The sequence below is a fragment of the Salvelinus fontinalis genome, chromosome 28 (genome assembly GCF_029448725.1).
Source record: "Salvelinus fontinalis isolate EN_2023a chromosome 28, ASM2944872v1, whole genome shotgun sequence".
Classification (NCBI taxonomy): Eukaryota; Metazoa; Chordata; class Actinopteri; order Salmoniformes; family Salmonidae; genus Salvelinus; species Salvelinus fontinalis.
This window is the reverse complement of record NC_074692.1, coordinates 8,071,119-8,085,657: the sequence shown is the minus strand read 5'-3', so window position 1 is coordinate 8,085,657 and position 14,539 is coordinate 8,071,119. Positions and strand designations below refer to the sequence as shown.

Sequence of the window (14,539 nt, the reverse complement as noted above, 5' to 3'; positions counted from 1 at the left end):
CTGGTAAAATAACGGTAAAAAAAAAAAAAAGGGATGGACTTTACCGGATACCCATAGCATGTGTCCACAAATGCGGCACTGAGGTATACGGGACTGCGTCCAAAATGTCCGACCGTTGTTTTCAAGGTAATCTACACACGTTGGCATATGCCGATTCATTGACGTCCAGGTTGCATCCTCTAACCCCACATGCCCTGTCCCCATGGCAAAACAAATAACACGTTGTGTCATGTGTGGCCATCCACATTTAGGTCTATACATAAAACACACACATATGATACTCAATTTTTTATACATGTTTTTTATTTAACCTTTATTTAACTAGGCAAGTCAGTTAAGAACAAATTCTTATTTACAATACCGGACTATCGGGGAACAGTGATATAACTGCCTTGTTCAGGGGCAGAACAACAGATTTTTACCTTGTCAGTTCGGGGATTCGATCTAGCAACCTTTCGGTTACTGGCCCAACGCTCTAACCACTAGGCTACCTGCCGTCCCAAAGTCCATTCAGTATTTTGCATTAGCCCATAAGCCATGCGTGCTCCCCAGCCAAGAGTTCAAATAATTATTGTTGTCAAAAAAGAATGAAAGGGATTCACTGCTAGGATACACTAGAATATCTTTGTAGATCTACAAATCTCAGATCCCCCCCCCTCTTTGCTCTCTCCGTTTTAATCTCATGCAAATGAAGGAAAGCTGAACGAAGAACAGAAGCTCTCTGTGTGACCTGTTTGAACCTTTGTTGAGCTGTTCACTCTGGAAACCTCTGGAAGTGGAGGCCTCCCTCTTGTGATGTCAAAGATTAAAAAATGTGACAATGTTTTGCCGCAAAATTCTTAATATTACATGAGTGCCCCCTTCTCTCACTCTGATGAGCTGAGTTAGTGTCTCGCTCTCTGAATCTTATGAAATGGAGAAGTCTTATTCAGCAAAACTCGACATCTCCGGTGAATAATTCACCGTCAGTGGGAGCTGAGAGATGCTCTGTGTTGCCTGTGTTCTGCTCTCTTCTCCTGAGAGGGAACGACTTGATCGGGGGAATGCGAGGAGACGCGCCCCCCCACCCCCCCACTTCTACCTTTGTTCAGCAACAGATCAGTCTCCTCTGATGCACGTTGTGCCACAGAGCTCTCCTCACACCATCCATCCAGTAGGAATTTCTGAGCGAAAAGGGAGATTTAAATAGCACTAAGGTAGAACTGTACGTGCCGTAATGTCTCGCAACATTGTGCAATTGTGTTGATATTGAGACGTGTCAAAGCTGTTTCTCAGGCCGTGTTTGTGCCCCTCAGTTATGGCTGTGTTGAGTTTGAGCGTTCAGCACTTCCTTGGCGGCCTCATCACCACGCTCACCTTCACGACCATGATGCACTGCACACAGAGAGCGGAGGAGAGTGTACAGGTAAGAGCCACTCTCTACACACCTGTCAATCCAGTGCCTACAGTGCCTTCAGAAAAAATGTAAAACAGATACCTTATTTTAAAAAGTATTCAGACCCTTTGCTTTGAGACTGTTTCCATTGAACATCCTTGATGTTTCTACAACTTGATTGGAGTCTACCTGTGGTCAGTTCAATTGATTGGACATGATTTGGAAAGACACCTACCTGTCTATATAAGGCCCCACAGTTGACAGTGCGTGTCAGAGCAAAAACCAAGCCGTGAGGTCGAAGGAATTCTCTGAGACAGGATTGTGTCATGGCACAGATCTAGGAAAACCTGCTCCAGAGCGCTCAGGATCTCATACTGGGGCGAAGGTTAACCTTCCAACAGGACAACCCTAAACACCGAACCAAGACAATGCAGGATTGGCTTTGGGACAAGTCTCTGAATGATCTTGAGTGGCCCAGCCAAAGCCTGGACTTGAACGCGATCAAACATCTCTGGAGAGACTTGAAAATAGCTGTGCAGCGACGCTCCCCATTCAACCTGACAGAGCTTGAGAGGATCTGCAGAGAAGAATGAGAGAAACTCCCCAAATACAGATGTGCCACGCTTGTAGCGTCATACCCAAGAAGACTCGAGGCACTAATCACTGCCAAAGGTGCTTCAACAAAGTACTGAGTAAAGGGTCTGAATATTTAGGTAAATGTGATATTTCAGTTGTACATTTACAAAAATTTCTTAACCCGTTTTTGCTTTGTCATTATGGAGTATTGTGTGTATATTCATAAGGGCGAAAAAAATGTCATCCATTTTAGAATAAGGCTGTAACGTAACAAAATGTGGAAAATGTCAACTGGTGTGAATGCTTTCCGAATGCAATGTAATTTTCTCCTGAATGTATTTAGGCTTGCCTTAACAAAGGGTTTGAACACTTTGACATTGTCCGGTATTGTGTGTAGATCAGTGGCACAAAATCTCAATTTAATCCATTTAATCCGAACCAAAACATTGTCTAAATAGAAAATGGCTTAAAATGTAGTAGGGACGTTAAAAGTTCTGGCTGCTGCACAGATCCTATGGCTGCTCTAGTCTAGAGCACCTGGTTTAGTTGTGACTGTTTCTTTTCTCTCTAAATGGTTAAACTAGTGAGAAATATTTGATCATTGAAAAAATGTGAATCTTAAATTAAGATATTGAAATATTTTGCCATGTCTAATTAATGTAAATGATGCTACTTTCCATGTGGACAGTATGTGTTACTACATTACACAAGCTGACGTCTTAACCACATCCTTTTTACCTCAGATTGGTAATGTTAGTATAAAAGTTTATAGTCAGCACTATGACACAAGATCAGTAGCTTAAAACAGACCAATATCTTAGGTTTTGTAGATTTTTGTCATATTCGCTGGGGGTCGCAGGACTTTTCTTTCCTTTTCTTTCACAAAGGTACGTGTAGTTTGGGACGATCTCTCTTTAAAAGTCGCTGGCCACACACCAATAAGCGGACTTGACAGTCAAACTCTCACTTAAATAGCAGCCAACCGTTGTCACTGGTGATATCCTATGGTGGGTCCTGATTTGTTGAAGTTAACTAAGAAAAAGAGATTTGTTCCCCTTTCCTTGATGGCAGCTTCACGGAATCATCATTGTTTATTAATAGCTTATTAATTTGGACACATTAAAACTGTTTTTACATTATCAATATGTCTTATGAACAAGAAGCAGCAACGTCATCATTTTCAACTGAAGTTTTAGGAATATAAATTGAACTTTCAACAGCAATTTCCAATGGTATTGAGGTCAAAACTGCTGAATGAGTCCGAAAATGTTTTTTTGATGAAATACACTATATATACAAAAGTATGTGGATGTCCCTTCAAATGAGTGGATTCAGCTATTTCAGCCACACCCGTTGCTGACAGGTGTATAAAATTGAGCACACCGCCATGCAATCTCCATAGACAAACATTGACATTAGAATGGCCTTACTGAAGAGCACAGTGACTTTCACTGTGGCACCATAATAGGATGCTACCTTTCCAACAAGTCAGTTTGTCAAATTTCTGCCCTACCAGAGTTGCCCCGGTCAAATGTAAGTGCTGTGAAGTGGAAACATCTAGGAGCAAGTTATATGCCACACAAGCTCACAGAACGTGACCACCGAGTGCTGAAAAACGCGGAGTGTAACAATCGTCTGTCCTCGGTTGCAACACTCACTACAGAGTTCCAAACTGTCTCGAGAAGCAACGTCCACACAAGAACTGTTCGGCAAAAGCTTCATGAAATGGGTTTCCATGGCCGAGCAGCCGCAAACAAGCCTAAGATCACCATGCGGAATGCCGAGGGACGTTGGAGTGGTGTAAAGCTCGCCGCCATTGGACTCTGGAGCAGTGGAAACGTGTTCTCTTGAGTGATGAATCACGCTTCACCATCTGGCAGTCTGACGGACTAATCTGGGTTTGGCGGATGCCACAGAACACAATCTGCCCCAATGCATAATCTGCCCCAATGCATAGTGCCAACTGTAAAGTTTGGTGGAGGAGGAATAATGCTCTGGGACTGCTTTTCATGGTTCGGGCTAGGCCCCTTGGTTCCAGTGAAGGGAAATCTTAATGCTACAGCATACAATGACATTCTATAAGATTCTGTGCTTCCAACTTTGTGGCAACAGTTTGGGGAAGGCCCTTTCTTGTTTCAGCATGACAATACTCCCATGTGCAAGGTTCATACAGAAATGGTTGGTCGAGGTTGGTGTGGAAGAACTTGACTGGCCTGCACAGAGCCCTGACCTCCACCCCATCGAACACCTTTCGGATGAATTGGAACGCCGACTGCGAACCAGGCATAATATTTTTGTGGCTGAATAGAAGCAAGTCCCCGCAGCAGTGTTTCAACATCTAGTGGAATGCCTTCCCAGAAGAGTGGAGGCAGTTATAGCAGCAAAGGGGGGACCAACTCCATATTAATGCCCATGATTTTGGAATGAGATGTTCGACAAGCAGGTGTCTGCATGCTTTTGGTCATATAGTGTACCAGAAATCACCAAAACAGGTTTGCTCTGCTAATTTTTAGTTGCCTTGCTTGGTAGATTGACATTTTTAAACTGAAGGTTTTTTTGTGGGTTGCAAAGATGGAGCAGGTAGCTATGCTATTTGGACCAGGCTGCTGCGATGTCATGCAGACTTAAACTGTCGTTTTTGTGTTTATACTTTTTCATAACGACAAGGACAAGTTTGCTGTTGGACAACAATAGAATATTCATGATTTAATCCTTGCCGAAGCTGGTTAGATGAAAGGCGACATTTTCACAGAGGCGTAGGTGGAATCTTAAGAAAATACATAAAAGATACCTAGTTCCAGAAATGAATGTAACGCGTTTGTTCCCGGCTACACCGTTCAGATGTAAAGAAAAGTAACACCTAGAACATCATTTCCCATGGCCAAATCAGGTCCTAGGTGTGAGAAACAAGTTATATTCAGCTTGAAATCATGTTTTAATATGTAAAGATGCTCTCATGGAATGTGAAAATGTCATAGGGATGCATTTGCTCCATTGTTTACATTTTTGTTGGTGCCCCACATTTTGAAGGTCATGCACACAATTACAGAGTGTAGCTCTCAGCCATTTACCTCAGCTTGGAGGAGAGGAAGACGTGATTCTCCGGACCCCATCGCGGCCACAGGGGTGGTCTGTTATGTAAGCCAACGAAACAGAAACTCCTGGCTGTGAACTAACACAACAAAGAGACCAGGCTAACCTGCTCTGTTCTGTTCCCTCTCTGCTTTCCCAACTGTTCTCTTTTTAAAGTGCTCATTCTATGGAGTTAGGTCATATCCTGTGGTGTCAACAGGCAGGACAGGTAGCCCTTCTCAAAGCAACAACACCCACCCGTCATCTGGGACTGACAAGCCCTTTTCTTTTTCACTCCCTCTCTCCCTTTTTCTGTCTTTCTCATTCTCTCCTTTTTCATCTCTCTCTCTCTCCCCCTCTTCTTTGACATAACTTTTTTTGTCCCACTCAAACTGGGCCATCGCTGCCTGGAGGTGATCCGTTTGCAGCCTCTCAAACATCACTCAATCAATTCTGAAGGTGATGAGTTGCCTCGGTTCTACCAAGGAGTCGACGACAAGGAAAGCTACACCAAGGAGGATACAAGGCTGTGTCTGGGCAATTAAGGAAGAAAAACCTAATGAAACAAAGCTCATCACAAATCCTTGATGATAAAGACAGGCGATAACCTCCGGGGTTAATTTGAAATGTTCTCATGACACATATAGCTGCCTGTTATTTTAAGGTCATATCCAGTGACAGAAAGCTGATACCATGAGTGCTTGTCGAGGGCCCAGGAGAGAGAAACGGAATCCCTTAAACAAGTTCGCTCGAATAAAAGCACTTCACTTAACTCGGGTCTACAGGCGCTCCGGCTGTGTGAACCCGGTTCAACCCAGCACTGGACTCTACTGAGACCCAGCAAAGATGCCTGGGAAATGTCTCCTTTACAGCTTGCCCATTTTGCCACCAGTGACATTTGTCCGAGTCAGGTAACTGGCTAAGTTACTCATAGCCACACAGGAGCTATATTACACGGCGTCAAAGGCACAACGAACTAAGGCCTTTTCACCGCACAAAGTTTTGTATAATCAGAAGTCATCTGCTCACCGTAATCATTCAACAATGATTTCCACGGCAACCTACGCCTCTTATTGAGTTAGGTTCCTTTCACTTTGATCATGTGGATTTAGGCGTAGCCAGCACTGTACTGATAACTATGCATGCCACAGTGGATGCTTTAGTGTTTTGTGCTGAAATAAATCAATTTTGTTAAGTGGTTAGTAGTTTACATAGTTTCATTTGCAGAGGTGGTTTAAGGCCAGGCACCACACTCGTAGGGTACTTGTTTACCCTTAATGATATCACAATCAGCTTTTACCAGTTGAATGTAGAAACACCAATACTTTTTTGTATTACCATTTTTTTCTGAAGTATTTTTTAAAGATATGCAAATGAGGCCATGTCTCATTTAAATATGCACCTATTTGTATTTCGCGCAAATTATTTTTTCTGTACACTGGATGAAGTATGCCTAAATATTTTTGTTTCATTCTGTTAAGACACTCCAGGACCGGACCTGTCCATAAATACTTTTTTCATCTTTTGATCTGTTTAATGCTGAAGTGCATTTTTCCAAAGAAAATGTTATCGAGAATAGAAAATTGACAACATATCAACAATTCCGGAGAATATATCTAAGGATAACCACACTAAATGTGGTGAATGCAGATGTATCTGTAGAAAATTGTCTTTGTGTGCGAAAAGAGTCTGACTTTTGGGAGAATTTACACAGAATTTACATTGTAGTACACACTCTTATCCAGAGTGACTTACAGGAGTAATTAGGGTTAAGTGCCTTGCTCAAGGGCAGATCAACAGATTTTTCACCTAGTCGGCTGGGGGTTCGAACCATCGACCTTTTGGTTACTGGCCCAACGCTCTTAACCGCTAGACTACCAAATACCATACAGCTATTTAGACCCAATCACCATCTCTTCCAAGTAAATTGCTAAAGATAGTCCAGTTTGTGACATTCTCTATGAAATGGTCTTTTAAAATGTGTCATTTAATGTAGTAAGCTTTGCAATTGTTGCTGTATGTCCAATTTTAAAGTGGTTAAAATTCTTTTTTTACGCTTTTTGAAAATACTAATATTAATGGTTCCAAATACCAACATTGGCACACTTGAAGTCTGTATGTCTGTTGGCGTAAACACATGAGTGTATGGAATAGGGTTGCGCCGCGTGTAGGTGTCGGTAGAGGGTGGAGACCCACGAATCTGCGTTAGTTATGTTGTCTTGCTGTGGGCCTGAGAGGTAGAGTCTGGGATGTTAGGTAATCTGTGTTGGTCTGGTCTCGCTCTCTTTCTCCTCTCCTCCCTCCCTCTAAGAGCCTGCAGGCCTGGACCCATATACCCCTCACCAGCTGGCCTCCATCCACACATTGGAGACAAAAATCTCAAGCTTTATCATTCCGGCTCCCTCTTCAATTCTTCTTTTGGTTCCTTTCTTCTTCTGTAGTATTTCCTTCCTTTTCTCTGTCTCCTGTCCCTCCTTGTTTGTGGGAGTTTGTCTCCCCACTGATTTTTGTTGTGAAATCCTGTTAAAAGACAAGTAGATGACCACATACCCGAGACAGAAATGTGACCCGAGTCCAGTTATTTTTTCTCTCTCTGCCCTCGCCCCTACTTAACCCTCTCCTCTCTCCCCTCTCCTCTTCTCCCTACAGGCCACCCACTACAGTTTCTTGTCCACTCTGGAGGTACTGGGGAAGCTGATGTTCAGTGCCCTGGCGGGTGGTCTGGTGGACTGGGTGGGTTACCCCACCGCCTTCCTCCTCTTCCTGGTTCTCTCGGCCGGTACAGCTCTCCACGTCTGGAGGGCCACGGATACCGGGGCCCTCAGGGAACAGCTCAAAGAACAGCCCAAGTGATCAGCTCTTCCCAAACAGCTCAACCATCCCTTATGTACCTGCTTTAGCACCCCCCCCCCCCCATCCAAACCAGCAATGATCTTTGCCAACCTAATCCCTCTCACTCAGTGGTCCCCAACCCCCTTTCTTTGAGAGTAATACAGTGTGCATGTAGTTTTTAATTGCCCAGTGCTAACATGTCTGATCAAGCTTTTCAAGGTGTCGATGATCAGTTGAGTCGTTTAACAAGGTGGGTGTGGGGTTGGAGATTTTTCCAGGTTTTTCCAGATTTTCTGGAGGACATACCATCTGAGCCATTTTCATATATGCCAAGCCAGCAATAAAACTTAAGCCAGCAGTAATACTTAGCCAGGGATGAGCCAGCGAGGAAGGTTCTATATGTCTTATCAGTTTGCCATTGCACTAGTTCTGTGGCGACGTTTACGAATCCCTACTACCTCTGTAAGACATGCAGAAGAGCCTAGTGAGCTGTATAGTACAACATTTGCTAGCTCGAGTACGATTTTGATTAGAGATAGCTAGCTTAAACCATTACACAGCGTCATCTAGTCTAGGTTAGTTAGCGCAATTAGGAAACTATAGCCTTACATAATGCATGGTGGCAAGTTATCAAGGATTGGATGAATATTTTTTTTTTATGGATTCAGGTATTTTTTATGGATTCTGGAGGGGGAAAAATACTTATTTTTTATGTTACATAGACTACTGCTGCTAGTTTTTCAACTACCTGCTGTTATTACTTGTTTCTGTTATGTGTAAAGTTCTTAAAAAGAACACGCACCTTATCGAATCACTTTTTAGTGGGCTTGAAACATACACCAGCTGATGCAACTTAGATTGTGGTGCCTGCTTTTTGTGCACGAACGGTTCATTGGACTGGCGAGAGGCATCTACTGGGAAAGCAACACAAATACTCAGCCAATGCCTCACACCGATCGAATACCATCTGTCTTTTGATGACCATATCTCTCATTGTGATGGCTGAATGATAATATAACCGGTAGTCACAGGGATGACAGGTCAGGGAGGTGACACAGGACCTAGGCAGTTTCAGATAGGGACAGCCATGGGAACATAGAACCAGAGCAGCCATGTCATGAATTGGCATGAAAAGCGGGGTCACTGTGACCAACGCAGCCAAGCCCACTCTAATGTAAAGCATTTGTTGCAAAGCACACCCCCCGTCTCTGACACGTGCTGAGAGACTGGCACAAAAATAAAGCTGCTACCCAAATCTCTGTTCCGCCGTGTATGTGTGCTTGTTACTGTAGTAATGTCATATCCTGTAAAAAATCTTCTCCCTGAACTTACCCATTTTTAATACCATTACTTTGGCATCAGTCTAAGACGAGATCAAAGTTAATACCTGTAAACTGTAAAGATAGAAGCATAACATTAAAGGTAGACCATGCCGTTTAGATGAACACCATGCAAGACTTTGCTCTCACACAGTCTCTGTGCATGGGTGTGCTTCACGCTGCTAGCACGTACCTATGGGCCCAAAACAGCTGTGAAGTTGAGCTCCGCTTCAACATTCTTAGTTATTGCGGAAATTGACACTGTTACTTCGTGCATGCAACGTCGTCTCGCTGAGTCTAGCTTTAATATCAACGTAACACAGGTCTATCATACCCATTTATATCCAGTGACTGAATGAGGTTTAGGCTAGCCATTTCACCATGCCAAATCTTGGGACACAATTAGGAATTCCTCACACACGCCTCCCATATATCCACCCTATATCACTTTGGATCACGATCTCATTACATCTGGGCCCTCCTGATAACCATAGCTCTGGTGTGTGTGTGTGTTCGAGAGCACATCTGCCCTAAGGGTGAATCCTCAGCCAAGTCAACCTGTATCTCTCTCCTATACCACTCCCCTTGTTTCATGAAACACACTCATCACATTCTAGCTACAGCATTGATATTTCTCAGAAAGCACAGGCGGTATAGACATTCTCAACCCACATTGATTATGTTTGGCTCTCGCTGTCGGAGAATGAAAAAACAGGTGTTGAGAACAAGAACTAAGCGAATGACCATCTAAACAAAATACCTTTTTAAATTCAAACTCAACATTGAGCGTTGGTATCACTACACGCGCAGTGTTCAGGTTTCCTGCAGGATTACAACACTGTTGGAGCATTACAATGCCTAATTTGGCTGTTTCAAACCAGTTGTAATCCTTGTATTTTCTACAGGTGTTATTTACCAGATATGGGGAAACCCAACACTTGTCTGCCTCTGCACTGTAGGTAAGCAGGCAGAAAAGTCCAGACAAAACAGTCCTACCTGCCAAGAAATGTTGTTTCCTTGCCAGTTAAAAGGGCATGGCATAACACGATCAAATATTAGATTCTCTGGGAAGTATTGAAATTGAAACAGATACATCACAAATGCACAACACAAAGACATAACACAGACGCTTATTCATTCGTCTGCCTTGAGCTTTATCAATGTGAGACTGAGTTTCCTGAGGAATCGCTTCAGTTCAATCACTCATGCAAATGCAGCTAACCCCTTCAATTTCCCGGTGTGTCTTCATAGAGTTGTGGAGCTGCTACCGCGCTGGCTGATGGACAGACATGTAATCATGACATTGTCAGAGAGAGCTTTTCACAACACACCCTAAACACCGTGGCGTGGTGCAGTTAACCCTCAGCCAACGTGTCATGACAGGTTGTCTATAAGACGCAGAGGGGGTGAAGGGATGGAGTAGCAGAGGGAAGAGGCGGGTGGGGGTTTTGGCGAGTGGAGCAGTGGGTTGAAACATGGGGCGTCTTCTGCCATGGCCCTAATGGCTCAAACGAGGCTGTGAGCGAGTGGGGTGAGGCCAGGGATGGGGGCGAGAGGGGCCCGCGACCCACAGTGAAGTGACTCAACCACAACAGCATATGAGCTGGCAGCTTGTCACATCTCCACCCATCAGAAAGGACTCTATAGGCCCCTCTTTATTGGATTTGTCCCTATAGACCAGCTTCCATCACTTTTTACAGTAGTACTTCACTATATGTACTAGCTCCCAGTACTGAACACATCCCCATAGACCAAGCATGTCTCCCTTTTGTATCGTTTCGTAAGTGCGTTGGTGGAATCACGAGTCACACACAAACGCACACTTGAAGATATGGTGCTATCGCCGACACACTGCTATATTTTGTCTCTCAATGGGATATTCATGCAGATTAGAGTCAGCCTCTAAAAACAGTTTACTGATTATGTTGGCAGGGAGTACAGATTATTTTTTGAAAATTACTACTATTCAAGTGGAATGACTATGGAATTTAGGACTCTACTTGCATATGTTCAGCTGTTCTTACTACACACTGGACAGATACCGGGGTCTGTACAATCTGATTTCAACTCATTGAAACCAATATGGGTAAATTCCAATTTGTGAATTGAAGATTAAACTGAAACTCAGCGGTATGATGTTGCTACAATCATCAGGATGAACCGAAGATATTGCAGATGAGCGCGATGCAAGACGATGCACCCACACTAGTGAAGGCTGGTGGGAGGAGCTATAGGAGGACGGGCTCATTGTAATGGCTGGAATGGAATTCATGGAACGGTATCAAACCACATGTTTGACTCGTTTCCATTTATTCCATTCCAGCCATTACAATGAGCCTGTCCTGCTATAGCTCCTCACACCAGCCTCCACTGACTCACACAGAGTATTTGTGCTTGTGCACAGGTTCACCTCTGCTGCAACATGATAACTGCAAGTCAACAAAAGCTAAGAAGTTTAGTTTTGTGCTCTTAGGTCTGGATTCAATCCGTATCTCGAAAATGCATTCAAATGCAAAGGTCATTTCCCATTGAGCTGACATATGCAGCATTTACCGTGAATGCAGTCTCCATGGAACGCAGGAACATTGCCTTTATTTTTCAATCGAGGTATAACCCGGATCTTCCGCAATACTTCTGCCATACCGATTGAATCCATCCCTTAGTTGTTGCGGAAGTCTGACCGATACTGCTGTTTACTTTGTGCATCACTCTCTTTAAATTCCTCCAGTAAAGTAGCAGAGTTGAAATGGAACATGGTCAGATATAAGAAGAAGAAAGCACTAGCTAGGCCTGCGCTACCAAAATGAGGGTGAACAGTGAACAGTAGGACTAGACCATCCTGTGATGCTACCAATTCTGAAAGGCCTGTCTTCGATGACCTCCATGGACCACTTGTCTCTCACCAGAAGAGATATCACCCTAGCTGGAGAGGCTAGTAACGGAATGTACATCATGTTGAGATCGGTGCTACAGTCATGTGATCTGTGCTGCATACTGTATGCACTGTCATCCACATGGTAAGAGAGCCAACTCAGAGGGAAGGGAAGACACCACTGCTGCTACAGTATTTATCCATCACCACGGCTAGGGTTACTCCTCAGGCCTTAGCTAATGAGAAACTGAGCCCTGCTGTGGCTCCTGCCTCTGTTCTGCAAGGCAGGCTCCAACCCTATACATCCCGATCAGCCATTGTGATTCTGGTTCTCACAGTCACAGTATCTGCCGTCTCAGCTCTATACACAGTCAAGGTTTCCTGAGTGCATGGGTTCTACTGATTAGCGCATAGGAGTGCTGTGATTGTTCGCCAAGATAAGGTAACAGCCACGGTGGCATTCTGCATTCTTAAAATGGTAGCACTTTACGTTACAGCACGATAATAACTTGGTAATAGTGTGGTAACACTTTAGTGTAACACATAGTGTTACTCACTATGAAGACATTGTTTTGTCCAGGTCCCTCTTAATTTCAGTATAATTATAATTTTTCAAATGAATACACCTTCATTAAAAGCTAAATGTGAAACTTTTCTAGCTTTCTAAAGTCCACAGCAAGGTCCATAAAATGTATTATATAAAGCAGTGGTATTTAAGTCATATAATGTTTTGGTGGGTGCTTATATTTTTACTATTTCACAAGTGTGTTTTATACATGTGTGAATTGGTATTGTGGGGTGGAAGGCAGCCTAGTGGTTAGAGTGTTGGACTAGTAACCGAAAGGTTGAGCTAACAAGGTAAAAATATGTTGTTCTGTCCCCGAACATGGCAGTTAACCCACTGTTCCTACGCCGTCATTGGAAATAAGAATTTGTTCTTAACTGACTTGCCTAGTTAAATTAAGGTCAAATAAAATACAAATATTGTTTATTGCATATCCCAACTCCCTCTGAGAGTGGGGTCACTGCCAGCCATTATCAACGGCAACCCCGGAGCAATTAAGGTTAAGTGCTTTCCTCAAGGGCACATCAACAGATTTTTCACCTAATCAGCTCAGGGATTTGAACTAGAGACCTTCCTGTTATTGGCCCAACTCTCCGCCAACTCTCCGCTATGCTACCTGCCGCCCATTTTACCATATGAGGTCCGGAGTACTGGTTTTCTATTCTACCTGATAATTAATTGCACCCACCTGGTGTCCCAGGTCTGCCGAGGTCCAGATTTGAATTTGAGGGATATAAAAGGTTTATTCAGGCACCTCGAGCCCCCACTCATTGTAATGATGTGTACAGTAGCCGTGATCTTGTTCATGATGAATGGGAAACAAATTGCAGCGGTCAAGCCTAATTGGCCATCATCTGCCCTGGTGTGCTCACATTTTCTGTATGCTGTACCTTAAGTTTGTGGTGGTCCTGTCACTAGGTGAGAAAAGTGACAACTTGTTTTGGATCTGGATTGAGACGGCTTAGTGAAGTAGAGGAAGACAACCGTTTCAACAAACAACATCTTTTAATAAGGCATGGATTTATGGTGGTTACATTTGTAACTTTAAAAGCCATCATAGTTAAAATGACAAACATAACAAACAAAACAAAACTTGGCACAGGAAGGGGTGCAGCCCAGGAGTCCATTTTTCAAGATCTCCATTTAGCACAAACGCCATTTGCTCTCACCAAACGAAGCCACTGCATGCTCAGAAAAAGGATGTCTTCCTGTGCCAAAGCATTGCTGACGCATGCCAGATCTTACAACGCCTGGATAGGTATTTATGCACATCATATGTTATCAATCCGACGGCACTGTCGATGACATGGCATGCAACCGTTAGTTGATGCATGCAACGTCTGAGCAGAGGATCGCCACCACAACCTGGGTTCCACCATGCCTCCGGACTACATTCACTTCCTGTGGGCGGCTGCCTAGAAGACAAAAATTAACCAATAGGACTGTTAGTTAGGTTAAACATGAAAATAAGTCATTACTGTGACAGTCCTGTCTCTGTGTTTTTAGGGGCTCTATTCAATCAGATCCTCTTTAGCCGACATCCGCATAGCGGTTGTTTTGGCAATGTCGGGTGGGAACTGGGTTAGAGCTGTCAAATCCACAAGCGGCTCCTGGAATTATACCTAAAGAGTACAATGCCATTGGCTACACGGAGTTGCATTAAGGTTCCTATTCAATCCGCATCGCGAAAGTTCATGTTTACAGTGTGATTGAAATTTAAAGTCAATGTTCCCGCTTTGGCGTAGACTGCAATTCCGGTAACCGCTGCATATGTCGGCTCAATCAGAAATGACCTTTAAATGTTCTATAACGGAATCTGGAACTCTTCAGCGTTACAGACTGAATAGAGCCCTAAGAGAAATCCCATGCAGCCTTGCTTTTCAAGTTCGAAGACTGGAATGTGAGACTTAATCTACACCTCGATTAGG

The 14,539-nt window shown here is 43.6% G+C and overlaps 1 protein-coding gene across 4 annotated transcripts in view; it reads left to right on the top strand.

Moving 5' to 3' along the window:
• Positions 1-9,114, top strand: part of LOC129826049 (major facilitator superfamily domain-containing protein 3-like) — a 29,926-nt gene extending 20,812 nt beyond the window's left edge. For all 4 annotated transcript variants that reach the window (XM_055886333.1, XM_055886334.1, XM_055886336.1 and 1 more), the window contains 2 exons: positions 1,296-1,405; positions 7,673-9,114. In XM_055886333.1, the coding sequence (XP_055742308.1) occupies positions 1,296-1,405; positions 7,673-7,876 (314 nt within the window). In that variant the 3' untranslated portion in view covers positions 7,877-9,114. The remainder of the gene's footprint in view (positions 1-1,295; positions 1,406-7,672) is intronic.
• The last annotated feature ends 5,425 nt before the right edge of the window (positions 9,115-14,539 follow it).